Source organism: Mauremys mutica, chromosome 5 (genome assembly GCF_020497125.1).
Source record: "Mauremys mutica isolate MM-2020 ecotype Southern chromosome 5, ASM2049712v1, whole genome shotgun sequence".
Lineage (NCBI taxonomy): Eukaryota > Metazoa > Chordata > Testudines > Geoemydidae > Mauremys > Mauremys mutica.
Window position 1 is genome coordinate 90,347,619 of NC_059076.1, and position 15,571 is coordinate 90,363,189.

Below are 15,571 nucleotides of genomic sequence, written 5' to 3' on the forward strand. Positions count from 1 at the left end.
TTGAACTGATGACTGCAGCATTATGTAAGCAGGTGCATTCCTCGCTGCACAATATCTACTAGCTTCAACAGAGCTGGGGGGCTGGTATGTGAACTCTGATGACAACTGCAGTGGAGTTTAGAATACCACCCCCATAATCCTTTGCATGTGTATCTTGAGGGGATAATCTAAATTTATAAATGTAACTAAATGTGTTCAATGAGAAAACTTAGGAGTGTCATAGAAATAACATTGCACAAGAAGGCTGAAGGATTTCTTACTGTTAGTCAATGGAACATAATGTGTCATTTATCACCCTCACTTGGAAAACTAAAGCTCTGTTTCATTGCTAATGATGAGTGAAATAAGAGGATACAATTAAAAAAAAAGATTGAATTCATACTGAAGTATGAGAAGAAAAAGGGATTGCATTCTAAATATAGTAGATAGGACTTTGATATCTGCTATTTGTCTAAAACCTGTTCCACATGCTCTAGTCGGGACATTCTCTTAGGACTTTGATATCTTTTAACTGTAAGTAAGGCACTAGGTGCCCTAAGATATTTAGGAATGTTTCTTCCATAACATCGTGTCAAACAAGTGATGAGACAAAATTGTGTGTGTATGCTTTTTTAAGTTATCAAATTATGAAAGTACTGTATATGACAGGACTAAAAAATCAAACTGGAAAATAGCTTTTCCACAAAGTGAATTTGTTTGCTTGTTTGTGTTGGCAGAATATGTCAGTGCTTATCTTTTGTCTTACTGACGCAAATCTGAAAATTATACAGATACAATCTAAGAAACCTTTCTGAATCGACATTTCAAGATCTCTGAATTTTAGTTAATTCTTAATTTTTGCTTTTCCTTCCACTAATGTCAATTAAATAAATTATATATACTATTTATTTTTGTTATTTTTAAATCCTATCCTAATAGACAATACTGGGATAATCATTTGTACTATGAAACTGTTGAAAGATTTTATAATACAAAGTGTTCTACAACAGACCAAAATATTGTTCAAAACTTGAGGTACTATACGAGCTTCAGGGATTCAAAATGAAGTATTGATTATTAATCTTTTCATTTCAATTTTCTTAGATTAAGTGTCTTATTTCTCAATTCCAGGAGCTGATGCTGTGGAGGCCCAGTGTAAGAGATTTGAAGTGAGGGCAAGTGAAGGTGAAAAGGTGCTGTTTTCTGCAGATGAAGATGAGATCATCATTGGAGCTGACAGACTCAAAGTAACAGGTAGAGTAACAAACAGGTCTCTAAGAAATATTTGTTTGTATTTTTAATAACCCTGATAATTTTACTTAATGAACTTGTATCTCTCAAACTTTCATAAACTCTTTTACCATGGCAATGAATGGGTGTTTGGGGGCAGATTCTTAGCATTAGCAGGGAGTGCTTGAGCTGTTCAGAATAATCTAGGATGAGCAACCAACAGGTGCTGCATAATATCATGTATGAAAGACATTTTCTAATGCTCAGAATAGGGTGACCAGATAGTAAGTGTGAAAAATCAGGACAGGAGGTGGAGGGTAATAGGCGCCTATACAAGAAAAAGCCCTGAATATCAGGAGTGTCCCTAACCTGGTCACCCTAGCTCAGAATAAATTTCTTTGTGACCAGAGTTGAATGATGTTTATATGACCACAAACTGTATGTTTCATTTTTAACAGGGATGATTTTGTATGTTGTCATTAATAAAGCATTGATTTATGGTACATGTGCCATTTTGAAAGGTTTTACTTACATAATGCCCCCTCCTAATTGTGTGAGAGCTACCATTACGTAGTATGTTTTGCAGTTCTTCTGTCATGAAAATATCAAATCTAATTTCTGTATGCCCAATTAGTACTCAACTAAAGCATGCTCACCTTGAATTTGAGAAGGAGAAGCCTATTTCCGAGGTGAAGCTTAGTCTGGTTAATAGAAGAATTAGAAAGAATTCTCACTTGGGAGGCAAATTACCCAGTTTTGGACAAATCTGTAAAATTTATGTACTATCAGTGTAAAATAGATTATTACTAAAGCATGTTTATACATTTCCTGAACATCAATACCTAGAAGGTGCATCGATGCATTATTATATACTTGATTGTAGTGCTGGGTGAGCCTTAAAAGGCTCAAATAAGCTAGGTTTAGTTTAGATAAGCATCTAAACTTTCAATAATTAAAAAAGCCTTATCTGAACTAGAGTTAGGTCTGAATTATGAAGTTCTAATCCAGAGTTAGATACAAATCTGAACTTCCCCACACTTCATATGTTTGGACTCAGAGTACCAGGTCAGTCCACATTTAAGAGAAGCTTGAATTACAAAATTCAGATTATGATTCGACTTCTCTAAAATTCAATGGGATGGTTCTGTTTTGAGCCCATATTTAAGTGGAGCTATCTGAACCTCTTTTGTCCGTTAAATTAAGCTATAAATGCCTAGGCTTTTTGTGAGATTTTAGAAACTACTACTACTTTACAGTCAGGCCAGATATATCAAAATGGTTTTCTCATACTATTCTACTACTTCTACTTCCAGTCTGGACTGGATCCAGGAAATCCAGAGGCACAGCCAGGGCAGGGGGCAGTTAACGAAACTTTCTTTTTAAGTATCAACAAAGTTGTCTGGTTACAACAATATTGATTAATAGATAAAGAATTTTTTTAATTCACCCCTGTTCTTCCATTCCTACCTGATCTCTGCTTATTTTTCACAGCCCACACTTTTCTTCTCATGCTGGTACTTCATAATCAATGACTTTTCACAATAGACAATTTATAAATGCTGTCCAGTGAAATAGCATTAATTCCATCCGTTTACAAGGATGGGGGAGGGGTTCTTCATTGCTTCAGAGGAGCTCTTCACAGATAGAAGTTTTAGAAGACTTTTATCACAATAGAGGAGACATCGGAAGAACATTAGAAGAAAAAGGCAGAATCATCCTGGAGCCCACTGGGATTCAAACTCCCAGTCAGATTGTTAAATATTCAGACATTCAATCTACACAATTGACACAAGCTTTCAAAGCAGCTATTAAAAGGGAACAAAAGAAAACACGTCCGACAAAGGACATAGAAGTGCTAGAGTTGTCACCATTAGGAAAACTAATTGTGTGCTGTAGATGTGATGTATCTTTTTAAAGACTTTGAAAAGCAATGTATTGTATGAGTGAACCTTAACTTCAGTTTATATGGCTACATTTTCTAAGTGGCTGAGTCTAAGCAGCTCCCATTGGCTTCAATAGGACCAGTAGGGAAAATCAGGCCAATAAAATTTTCCCTTGTGACAAAGAAAGGGATTTTTCTCTTAATTCATGAAAGAAACCAAAGTGTATATATCTAATATTAAGCAAAAAGCAAGTATATATTTTTTTAAATACTGAAGATTTTACCTTACCCACAAAGGCCAGGAAAATTTGAGTTAATGCTGCTTTGTCACCTTTAGATGAGTTACTGTGTGTGTATGTGTGTAATATATATATAATATATGGTCCTCCACCACAGGATCTCATGATAGTAGAGTGAATTGAAGTAGCTATGATCTAACATTTATTTGTATATACAGTGGCTGCTAAGTGCAAACTAAGCCCTGATCCTGCAGTCACTTATGCACAGGCTTAGCTTTACTCATGTGAACAGTCCCACTGAGTTTAATGGGAACTACTCACATGAGTAAAGCTGAGCATGCGTGTAAGTGTCTGTAGGGTGAGGGCCCAAGAGAATACTGCACATACCTTGGTAATGCTATCTACTGGTACTTTAAGCAATAGAAAAGTTCTCAAGTTTCACCGCTTTATGAACTAAGGGCCAGACTGATAAACATACTCATCAGCTCTGATTGTTTTCAGTAGGAGCTGCAGAGTGCTAAGTACATTTGAAAAGCTGTCCCTAGGTATTTAGATGGATCTTCTCTGGAACACAGGTGCGGATTCACTAAATGATCATAGTGAATGAATTTATAAAGCAATATAAGCAGCAAAGAATCCTGTGGCACCTTATAGACTAACAGACGTTTTGCAGCATAAGCTTTCGTGGGTGAATACCCACTTCTTCGGATTCACCCACGAAAGCTCATGCTGCAAAACGTCTGTTAGTCTATAAGGTGCCACAGGATTCTTTGCTGCTTCTACAGAACCAGACTAACACGGCTACCCCTCTGATACTTAAAGCAATATAGGGGTGTGCAAATGCTGAGGACAACCTGGGTAAATTTGGCCTGTTTGTTTTTCTTTTTGGAACAATCTTTTTGATTTGTGGGAGTTTGGATATATTAGAGACTGCTAGAGCAGGGTGAAATTTTTTGAAAGCATAGTTTATTTGCTGAATAAACGCAGTTTAGTCAACCTGAAACTATTTGTGATTTTGACACAAATTTGCTGAACATTTTGGGCCAGGGAAAAAACAGGCTAGATCCACAAAATGGCTGGAGAGGAGGTGCCCACCTTATAACTAGGTTAGAACATTCACGTAGGATGTGGGAAATCCTGGGATTTGAACCAACATCTCCCTACTTCCAAGTGAGTGCCCAAAACAGCAGACTATAGGCTATTCTGGGCTCGATACTTTCAACAGAAAGCAACTCAGCTTATATAAATGATTACAAATTCTTTGGTGCAGGGGCTTGAACCTGGACTTCTCACGTGAGTGCCCTAGCCACTATACTATGGAGAGAGTATGTCTGTCTGTCCCGTCCCGTCCTGTCCCCCCGGACAATTCCGCTATTTTATATAAAGTGGAAGAACTTCAGCAGTAGAACTTGAGCTCAACCCAAGAATAATATATAGCCTGCTGGTTAAGGCATTCACCCTGAAGGAAGGAAGGAGGCCTACCCTCCCTCTTTGGAGCAGGGATTTGAATCCAAGTGTCACCTAGCCCTTTAAAAATGCTTGGAAACAAAACATTTCAGGTTGAACAACATGCATTTTTGGGCCCAAAACAAATGTTTTTTGATTCACTGAATTTTTGGATTTGGTTTGGTCTGAACTGATTTTTTTTTTCAGAGCTGTCAGTAAAATGAAAAATCAATTATTCTCCAAGCTGTGGAGACGAATGGTAATTGTACAGTACTAGTCATTGATGGAAAGTGTTAGTAGGGGATTTTCTAATGCAGGAGAGGTCCTTGCTGTTGCTATGGTGTCTTTTAGCATCCAAGTTATTTACTGACGATCGAGATTTTCTGCTTATGTTTTTTTTTCCTTAAAGATGAGTATTCTTGGGCTTTTGCTTTGTTTGGCTGGTATATCTTGTGTGGGTGTAGCACCAAACTCCAGACCTTAAAGTGCTGCTATTTACTAAATATATTATCTCTAGTTCCCATTGCCTCCTGTGCCCTACCTTTCTCAATGTAAGGACAGAGCTGTGCAAAATATACACTGAAGTGTAAAACTGGTTAAAAATTGTGTATATATAGATAGGTGATTGCATTTATTTGCAAACTTAAAAACTGACCTATTCCTGTTAGAAAAAAATCATTAAGGGTATTACACTGTACACAGAATCTTCCCATTTTCAGATTTTAATTCATGAGTTTTTAAGGGAAATTGGGCCCATTTTCAATTGAAAAAATAGTTTGCACCAGAACATGTAGCAGTTTGTATTTTCACTTTTTTGTTTAAAAAAAAAAGCCATTTTATAAATATATATATGGCTTCACTTCCTTTTATCTGATTTCCATGCACACATTTTGCTTTTTGTGAAATATTTATAAAATGTCTTTTTTTAAACAAAAAAAGTGAAAATATATATATATATATATATATATATATATATACCATTCAAAAAAAGATCTTGGAGTTTCTCTGAAAACATCCATTCCATGTGCAATGGCAGTCAAAAAAGCTAACCAAATGTTAGGAACCATTAGGAAAGGGATGCATCATAAGATAGAAAATATCATAATGTCACTGTACAAATCCATGATATACCCACACCTTCAACAGTGTGTGCAGTTCTGGTCTCCCCATCTCAATACAGGCATATTAGAATTGGAAAAAATACAAAAATGATTAGGAGTATGGAGCAGCTAACATATGAGATGAGATTAAAATGCCTGGGATTGTTCAGTTAAGAAAAGAGATGATTAAAAGAGGGTATCAAATCATGAATGGTGTGGAGAAAATGAATAGGAAAGTTTTATCCCTTCATATACCACAAGAACTAGGGGTCACCTGATGATGATGATCAGCATGTTTAAAACAAATCAAAGCAATTACTTCACACAATTCACAGTCAACCTGTGAAACTCATTGTCAGGGAATGCTATAAAGGCCAAAAGTATAACTGTGTTTCAAAAAGAATTAGGTAAGTTCATGGGTCATAGGTCCATTAATGGACATTAGCCAAGATGGTCAGAGATGCAACCCCATGCTCTGGGTGTCCCTAAGCCTCTGACTGTAAGGAGCTGGTTGGGACTGGATGACAGAGGATGGACCATTCAACAATTGCCTGTTCTGTTCATTCCCTCTGAATCATCTGGCACCAGCCACTGTCAGGAGGCTGGATATTGGGATAGATGGATCATCGGCCTGACCCAATATGGTTATTGGGTCATTATGGTTATGTTCTTAAGATCACTCTTTTACAGTTACTTCCTGACTAGCTTCATTAAACTGATGTTAATGGCCCAGAAATTTAGGGGCCTATAATGTAACTAGGATGAAACACTAGCTAGAATCCAAACCCTTGTGCTGTAAAAACTCTGGGTACTCTTTTATGTTAACTCTTTAATCAGCTTATAAGAAAACAAAAATATCCTCTATATTGGAATTTTTAAATATCAATTTAATTACCTTCTCTAAATGGGTTACAGAAAAATCCCTGATTTCCAAACTTTTAGATTCCCTGAAAAGAAAACGGAGCATGCACTATGCTGCAGCCAAATGTCAAAGCTGTAGCAAGTTGGATAAGCTTTATTACTCACTGCAGACCAAAACTGAGACTATTGATCCAGGAATGTCAATTAGAGAGGAACTAAATAGTTTATACCAACTCCATGAGTCTACATGTAGACTCATGGAAAGTACTAAAATCTTGCCAAAAGATGGTAAAATCCCCAGTCTGGGGAAAAAAATACACTTTCTTCATATCACAGGTCTTTGAGTTCTGACCAAGGATTGTGTTCTACTTTTAATTTTTTCAGAAAAACCTGGTGACGTGATGAGTCTCTGTGGGTTGCATCAGTCAATTTACATTACACTATATGACATGATCTGACTGATGAAACCTGGCAAGGTGTCTCAGTGCCAAGCATCAGATGGAAATTGGAAGAAAAAAAGTATTTTTCTCAATAGAACACTTTCATAACCACAGTGCCTTGGGGTGGTATGTAGGGAAGAAGAGGGGAAAGCAGGACTTTGAAAAGCACGAATAAACAAACAGTGAACAGAAACAGAACAATGTTTGTGGATGGAAAATCTGAAGTTTTCAGGTTACAGTAATTCAGGATTGATATTACAGCGTAAACCAGATTTTGTTTTCTTACTTAACTGTGGCCTAGAGGTCTCTCTCAGGAATCTCCACTTCATGAATGAACCCACTACATAGTCAGCAACTTTTGTCAAGATTCTTCTGAGGGCTACACCGCTGATGAGTTGCGGAAAGCCACAGAGCCAAACTCTGTTTCTTCTTCTCCCTTTGGATAATCACGAAACATTTGGTGTAACACAGCTTGCAATGCTACCTAGCCAATTTCTATCTTTAGGGATCTTGAAATATTAAGCATGAAGTAGAAGCTACAAAGCTTGTGACACTTTTATTTGTCTATCTAGAATGCAAGGAATCTTATTTTGTGCAAGAAAAGTGTGGCAGCAGCACACTGGTGAAACCAGCCATTGAGAAAATGAATATACATACTTCCAGGACTAGCAAGACCTGGAGGCAGAAGCTGTATTTTTGTTTCCAGAAAAAAATAGAGTTATGGATTTCCCCATTAAGGAGCTTCATAGCTAACCTTGAAATGTGATAAATATTATATTAAAAGGTGAGCATAGGAGTTCCAGTTATTTTGCCACTAAAAATAATGGAGTCACCATAGCCATTGACACTTTACCTTATGAGAACCTCACTAAATAATGAAAATAATTCACACTCGCATTGCGGAGGTGCCAAAGTTTAATTTAAAAATCTTGATGATATAGAGTTTGCTGATATAATGTATAGAACTTCTATGTATCTCTCATTCCACCACCATTTTCTGTTTCTTTAAATTGTGTTAGTTCTTTCCTACTTTATCACACAAAGGGAGAAAAAGACTGTGCATGTTCTGAAAGCTTGCATTCTTGTGACAAACTTAAAACTTCACATCTTCCTTTTCTATTTTAAATTGTAGAACATCAGCCAGACAGGGAAGTTACTTCAAAGAATAGTCTTTAGGGAGCTGGTGGATAAACAAAATGTATAAAGCTACGCATCCAAAGTTCTCCTACATGTCAGTTCTCAGGCTGAATCGAACCACTTTGTGAACATTGCATATGGAGATGCCTTAGTGGTTCTGTACTTAAGGATGGGCTTAGTTTTTCCCCTAAAGTATGGTGCAAATTAATCTCCTAATTAAGAATTATAATTCACAGAAATGAAGGTTTTGACTGGACAATCTTTATTTTCTAGGTCTTTTTCACAGTCTTTAGGACCTTCTTTTCAGAGTTCTGACACATTTAAAATCACTCCTTTTCAAATTTTCTACAGAGACTTGCCACCTTTTTGGGGGCCTCTAAAACATAACAGTCTTGAAGTTACTCCCAAAATTTCACACAGGACTTCACATTATGAAAAGTACAACATGGGATTTAAAAAAAAAGAATTCATAATAAATCATTCAGCCTCTGATTTCTCAGTCATACCTTATATTTCATTACAGTGTATGACAGAACATTGAACCTTTGTGGAGGACTGCTGTCTTTCCTGGCCCTGGGACTCCCATTGCCAGCCTTAACACATGACAGGGAGGCTGCAGAGGAAGAAGGGGAGTGTGGATATTGCCAAGGGGCTGGGAAGTAGGTCTGAGCAGTAGAGCTCCCAGCTGACTCCATGTACCCAGTTGTTACCCCAAGAACAGATTCAGGGGTCCCAGGGCAGCCCTCCTATTTCATACATCCAGGTTCTCAAGATGTTGAACTATCAATCCGTTCCTGCAAGGTGAAAGGAGGGGGTCTGTCCTAGTAGAATTCCTAGGGTTTACCAAGGATCTCCCTATGCCCTTCCAGAAACTCCTCCAAATAGACTAGATCTGTTCACACCTGGGAGGAAACGGATACAGCTGTCCACCCAAAGGATTGATACCCAGGCAGTACTGTGGTGAGGATAAAGAAGGAGTTGGGAGGAGGCCGTGGGGAAGTAACCCAGGGAGTTGTAGCTGTCACGCAGCTGTTACAAGAGACACTGTAGACAGTCGCAATCCACAGGGCCCTGGGCTGGAACCTGGAGTAGAGGATGGGCCCGGGTTCTCCCCCTCGCCCTCAACTCTGTATTTGAGACAAGAGGAGGTGACCAGGACTGTGGGTCCCATCCTGGCCTATCCCCCGACCCACTAGGTGGGTCAGCAGAGACTGCGGGGATTGTACTCCTCCCAATAAGCGCAGGACCCACCAAGGCAGAGAAGGAACTTTGTCACAATACTTATTTGCAAACTTATTAAGCTTAATGTTCTGGTCCAATGCTGCCACCCCGTTTCTTACCAATTTAATAAATTTTATTTCAGTTTTCTCCTCTTTTCAGTTACTGGTGGCAAAGCAATGTTGTCCAGTGCTATACTTGCAAACATGATAGAGCTGCTCAAAATCCTTCCATATCACTGTTACATACCCTTTGCAGTCCTCCTGCAGAACTCAGGTCCTTGACCTCAATGGGTATCCAGGATGTATAATTGTGTAGGCCCTTTCCCTATCTTCCACTTTGCCTAAATCCCAATACAAAACAAAAAGATCCTTTTCTTCCCCCTTTATTGTTAATTATTTAATAATTAGAATTTTTATTAATAACATGTTGCTAGTTGTGCAGGAAAGTGTGACAAACTTTGAAAATGCATGAGTGTAATGCAATATGCATGACATTTGACAGGTCTGTATACAAATGTGATGTATGTTGATTCATGCTCAAATGCACATCTGTCACTGTTTCTTTCAGCAAGCACAGTAAGAAACCTAGCTTTCAATATTTATTTCAAAGACTCTACTGTAAGGGATTTTGCCGCTTTCTCTATGAAGCCATTCCATGAATGTTAATATAGTTTGATCCAAGTTTAAAGCAATATTTGGCCTGCAGGTTGTTGAGTATTTAAAAATCTCCATTATTGAAATCCTATTTAGTTATTGTGTAAGCAACCTTAAACAAAGAGCCAAATTTTTGTTTGTCCTGGTGCTACATTTTATGACCAATCTAATAAAATGGGAGTTAATTGGACAAAATGACATAGTTTTGGCTTCCGTGGATTTCCAGCAAAGCAGTTCATGTACATGAAGGAATTTCATTCCAAAGGCCATACATACACTTAGAAAATGAGTGCTCCTATCACTAAGCTTTTTATGCTTTCTGCAAATTATACTAAACATTTCATCTTTATGACAAGAAACTCATGGATGTTTGTCTTTCTATGAATTATGGGAAAATGGGTTTACATCTGAGTCTCTCTGTTTAGCATATTCTTCTGTGTCATGTGTATTAATCCACAACAGGCTTCCGCTCAACAAATGATAAAAACAACTAGAGTAACTTGATGTGTTTTAGGTGTTCAACAACTTTTTAAATATCAGCTAAGTCTTTGCGCACATAGCGTTTTATAGTAATGTGTGTAAAATATGGGTGAGGAAAAGTTTAACTTGCAAATTAAGCTGCCCAAGTCTAGCAGTAACAGCTACATTTTCAATTGTCAGGCTTTAATCAAGTATTCGAGAGAAACCATCGTTTGTCCTACAAGCAGATTAAGTTGTGTTTTACAGCTGCAGGAAATGGTCAAATTGTAACTAATTTTACTACAAAGTCCGTTCTAAATTAGCTGGTGACTTAAAATATTAGCTGGCAAAAATAACTGCCTTGGAACAACCTGAACTATTGTAACTGGGGCTGTTTTATTTACTTGCTTGGTTTGTTTATGGTTGTCTCTCCACTGATGAAGTAGTTAATTGTATGATCTACGCATAGCAGTATGCTTGCCTTGATTCCCCACGTCTTTCTGAAAGAAATGGGGTTTTATGAATGATGGAGTATTTATCAGTAATTTCTCCTGTTTTTTAAAAAAGTGAATGAATAAGAGAGTGTCAATCAATGCATTTAATGAAGTTGTGGTAGGTGGTTGTTAAATTCTACTGCCTCCATTATATTTGAGGCATGTAACTCTTTAGGACCATGGACTTTCATGGCTGTACACTGTTTGAATCGATCTAATTTGTTGACAATCACTTTATTTGCTCCCATATTTCAAGCATGTTAGTTTGTTCCATGACTGGAGTTTGATAAGATGAATAGCAGAGGTGTTTGGGGTGATGAAAATAGTTAGACATTTTGGAAACCATTTTGTCCTCCTGGGTGTTTTTAGGAGAAAATATACAGTTACATAAAAAGGCACAAGGATAGAGAGGAAGAGAAGGCAGGTTTAGCAGAAACACTTTCAGATTATTGCAGGGCATGCATAGGTCAAATGTACTTTGATACCAGTATCAGAGGGGTAGCCCTGTTAGTCTTGATCTGTAAAAGCAGCAAAGAGTCTTGTGGCACCTTATAGACTAACAGGCATCTGTTAGTATATATGGTGCCACAAGACTCTTTGATACCAGGGTAGTGTTAGATAAAAAAAAAATCTATTAGCAATCACAAATATCTCTTTTATTACAATAGATAAAATTTTCTTATGAATATTGGTCCAATCCTATTCCCATTGAAGTAGTAAGAGTTTTGCCACTGACTTCAGTGGAGATAGGATCAAGGCTTTGATGGGTAGCTCAGATGCTAATAAATGCCCCCACCCTTATATTTTAATTATCATTCAAAATGAACATTCAGGAGAGAATATAGACCTCTTAGTTTTAATTTTAAGACTGTAATATAGGATTGGAGGTAATTGAAATAATATAGAAAGGGCTGCTAGAATAGTTAAAATAAGATGATAAAGTAGAAATGTGTCTTAAGGCTATAAAAAGGAAAGATGACAGAAATATGTGGAAATTAGGAATATTTGTGAATTACAGATTAGGTTGTAAGAATATAATTAAAACATTTATAACAAGTACTGAAATATAGAGGAAAATAAATGATTATTTGATATGTGGTTTTGAGAGCAGAAATATATATAGTGTTTTCAAAGGCTGACTAGGAATTTCAATGAGAAAGAGGATCTTGGATTTGCCAAGCACAGTAGAAGCATCATCATTCCAGGTAAATGCATTTTGGAGGGAGAACTGATGCAGAGTAGGGGAAGCACTTAATAACATTCACCTGGCTTACTCAGCTAAATCATAGGTGGCACTGGCAAAATTGCTATGTTTGATGTAGTTGTTTAAAAAAAAAATCCAAATAGAGATTGGGCAAAATTTCAGTACACATGCCAAATTAGTAGACTCCTATTGAACCCAGCTCTCTATCCATAGCAAAAAAAAGCAAAAGTTCAGTTATAACAGAATATGGCGGTTTGGTAAATAATATTGATCTATACCCCAAAATTGTGTTTTTCTGTATATGATATCTTAGATGGTGGTTTGGAGTGTCAGAGGGAGCAGACAGTTTCAACCCCTTCCCAAAATAACAGGGCCCATAATTGAAAGCCATTAGACTTGAATGAATCTAGCTGCCAAACAACAGATATGTGAATCCGTGGCCATCAAAATTTGAAACCAACATCTACACTGATGGGGATGTTAGTTTTGCAGCATCAGCATCAAGGGATTTGCTATTGTAGATCTAAGCCCAAAGCAGCAGAATGCAGGTAAAGCTGTGAAAGATATTGTTCAAGACATTTCTTTGGTGCAATGCATCTCAAACCTTATTGGTAGCAGACTCCTGTGAGCTAAGAATACTTTCACCCAAGGAAAGGCACTCCAGAAAAATATTAAATCACCCACAAAAATATGGGCTGAAGCTTTCTGCCTGAATTGTACATTTAAATGTCTGTCTGGGTGGGGAATAATGATGGGTTTACGTTTCAGTTTGACAGCAGTATATTCAACACACTTATACACAAGCATCGTGAGTCATCCTTTTGACTCTTAAAACACATAATCAACATATATGAGCCTTACATTTGTATTAAAAGTATATAATGTAAATGTATGTTTATGCCTTCACTGGGTGTTCAGCATATACAATAGTGTATGTACACAGATAAAGACTGACAGTTGGAAATGAGCATCAGTGCATATCAATTCCAGAGGGAAAAGTAGCAAAAATGAACTTTGAATTACATAGAAAAAGCAAAAGAAAATGCAATAATTATTGTTCCACTGAAGGAGATTCAAATATAGAGACGATCTGTAGATTGGCAAAACTCTAGATCCAACAAATGCTTCCCAAAATTCTGGGGGGGGGGACTGGAAAGAAGACTATATAGCACATACATTTTAAAAGTCTTTGAAAATGATAGACATATAAAAGAGTAACAGCAATAAAATATTCTAAAAGGTTGTAGGAAAGACCCTGAAATCTCATAATCAGAGAAGAGAAGCAAACAAAAAAATGTTCATCATGTAAACTAAGGGAGCTCCTAGAAAGATATGATTTAATTAAGGACAGTCAACATGGTTTTACCAGCAAACAGGAAGAGATAATTCCTAACAAATCTGGTGGATATATTTTGAGGAACTGTGACAAATGTTGCTTGACATGTGATTTCCCTTGAAAATCCTGATAGAAGGCTAGATTGCAGATGCACATAGTTGCGCAGAGGAAATAGAACAAGAAAAATACAGGCTCTAAAATATTCCACTCACAATGCATCTGTAGAACCTGCAGAATACCATCCAGTAAGTCTACAAGTGAGAAGAATGCTGATTGAACTGCAGGTGAAAGGATAGCAAGCCCAAGTTCTTTGTCAAGTGAACAGCTTAGTACAGAAGTTCATATATTGTAGGAGATGAATATGAGACAGTGCATTATGATTCCATCCCAAGTTTGTGCTTTTCACTACTGTTCTGAGCATAGGTGTTGGAACAAAAAGGACCCTTATAAGATGAAAGATCAGTTAGCATTTTACCACTAGTCACAAACTGGTTCAGATAAGTTTAAAAAAAATCCTTCTCTTTGATCCTATATGAGAGAACACTGTGCTACTTTCTATAGCTCTCAGTATTCTGAACAAATCACTCTTCTTACCCGATAGAATGCTTAACTCTGTCTCTGCTTGTTAACCAAATCTTTTTTTTCCTTCTCTAATATATTTGATTTTACTAATTTACTTGATTCTATTTTGGATATTATATATAGTTTGTGTTTCTTGTATCTTATTTTTTGAAAGCTAATTTTAATTGTTTTGTAAATGTTAACATGCTTTATGTGCTTACGCTATTTTGAGCTTTGGAAATGTATTATGTCATCAGTCTTTTCAGACACCAAAGGAATGCTGAGTCACACCTGGATTTGTGATGGGAAATAACAAGATTTTGCTACTATTAGAACCAAGGATACTTATGAATAGGAGAATTTCAGGATGAGGAGAGGAGATAAATGGAGTGCAACTATCATTGTCCAATTTATATATTGCAACTTGAATGGAGGATTTGGAATTAGTATATTATGGAATCATAGAGTCGTAGGACTGGAAGGGACCTTAAGAGGTCATCTAGTCCAGTCCTCCGCACTCATGGCAGGACTAAGTATTATCTAGACCATCCCTGACAGGTATTTGTCTAACCTGCTCTTAAAAATCTGATTTTTTTTTTTAAAAACGAGGAGCTATTTTTAAAGTAAAATAGACTTCAGAATATTTTCGCTAGACTTACACAATGTAACTGTGAAGGTCATTTGGAAGATCCACTGTACTAGCATTCTTATTCATTATACAGCAGTACCAGATCAGCAGGTCTAAAAATTCCCAAAGTTTGAACTTTGTCCGCTTTGCGCACTCTTTCAGCGGGGTATTAGTTGGAGTTCCCTTCATTGTTAGTGTTATTTGCAATCTGTAAAAATAGCTAGACATAACACAATGCTTAGTATAAACAAGAAGATCTCAGCATAGCAAACAAGAACAAACAGTATGTGCGTGTGGATGAATGTCTATATGTTTCTGTCAATCATCTGGGCATATCTCATCAAATAAATTCCCTGCTGTTGCAGAGGCCTCAGATATTCGTGGTACCTCTGTCTCGTTCTTTGCCTGTAGCACACAATACTTTAGCCTCCTGAGAACTGAAATGCTTTAGTCCAACGCTAGTTATTGGTCCTAACACAGGGGTAACTAGGTGAAATTTAATGATATACAGGAGATCAGACTGAATGATCTAATGGTCTCTTCTGGCCTTAAACTCTATGAAATCTATATTTTAAAATACATCTATATGTATCTACATATAGTCACTGATGAAATCAGCACCTTCTCTACCAATTACGAAGTCTTCTGAGTGGGGTACACATGGAGGTGTTTTGACGCATTGAAGTAGACTTTATTTTATA

At 37.0% G+C, this 15,571-nt stretch overlaps 1 protein-coding gene across 5 annotated transcripts in view; it reads left to right on the forward strand.

Moving 5' to 3' along the window:
* The window catches only part of SGCZ (sarcoglycan zeta), a 483,993-nt gene that overhangs the window by 416,494 nt on the left and 51,928 nt on the right, over positions 1-15,571 (forward strand). For all 5 annotated transcript variants that reach the window (XM_045017558.1, XM_045017561.1, XM_045017559.1 and 2 more), the window contains one exon: positions 1,111-1,233. In XM_045017558.1, coding sequence (XP_044873493.1) covers positions 1,111-1,233 — 123 coding nt within the window. The remainder of the gene's footprint in view (positions 1-1,110; positions 1,234-15,571) is intronic.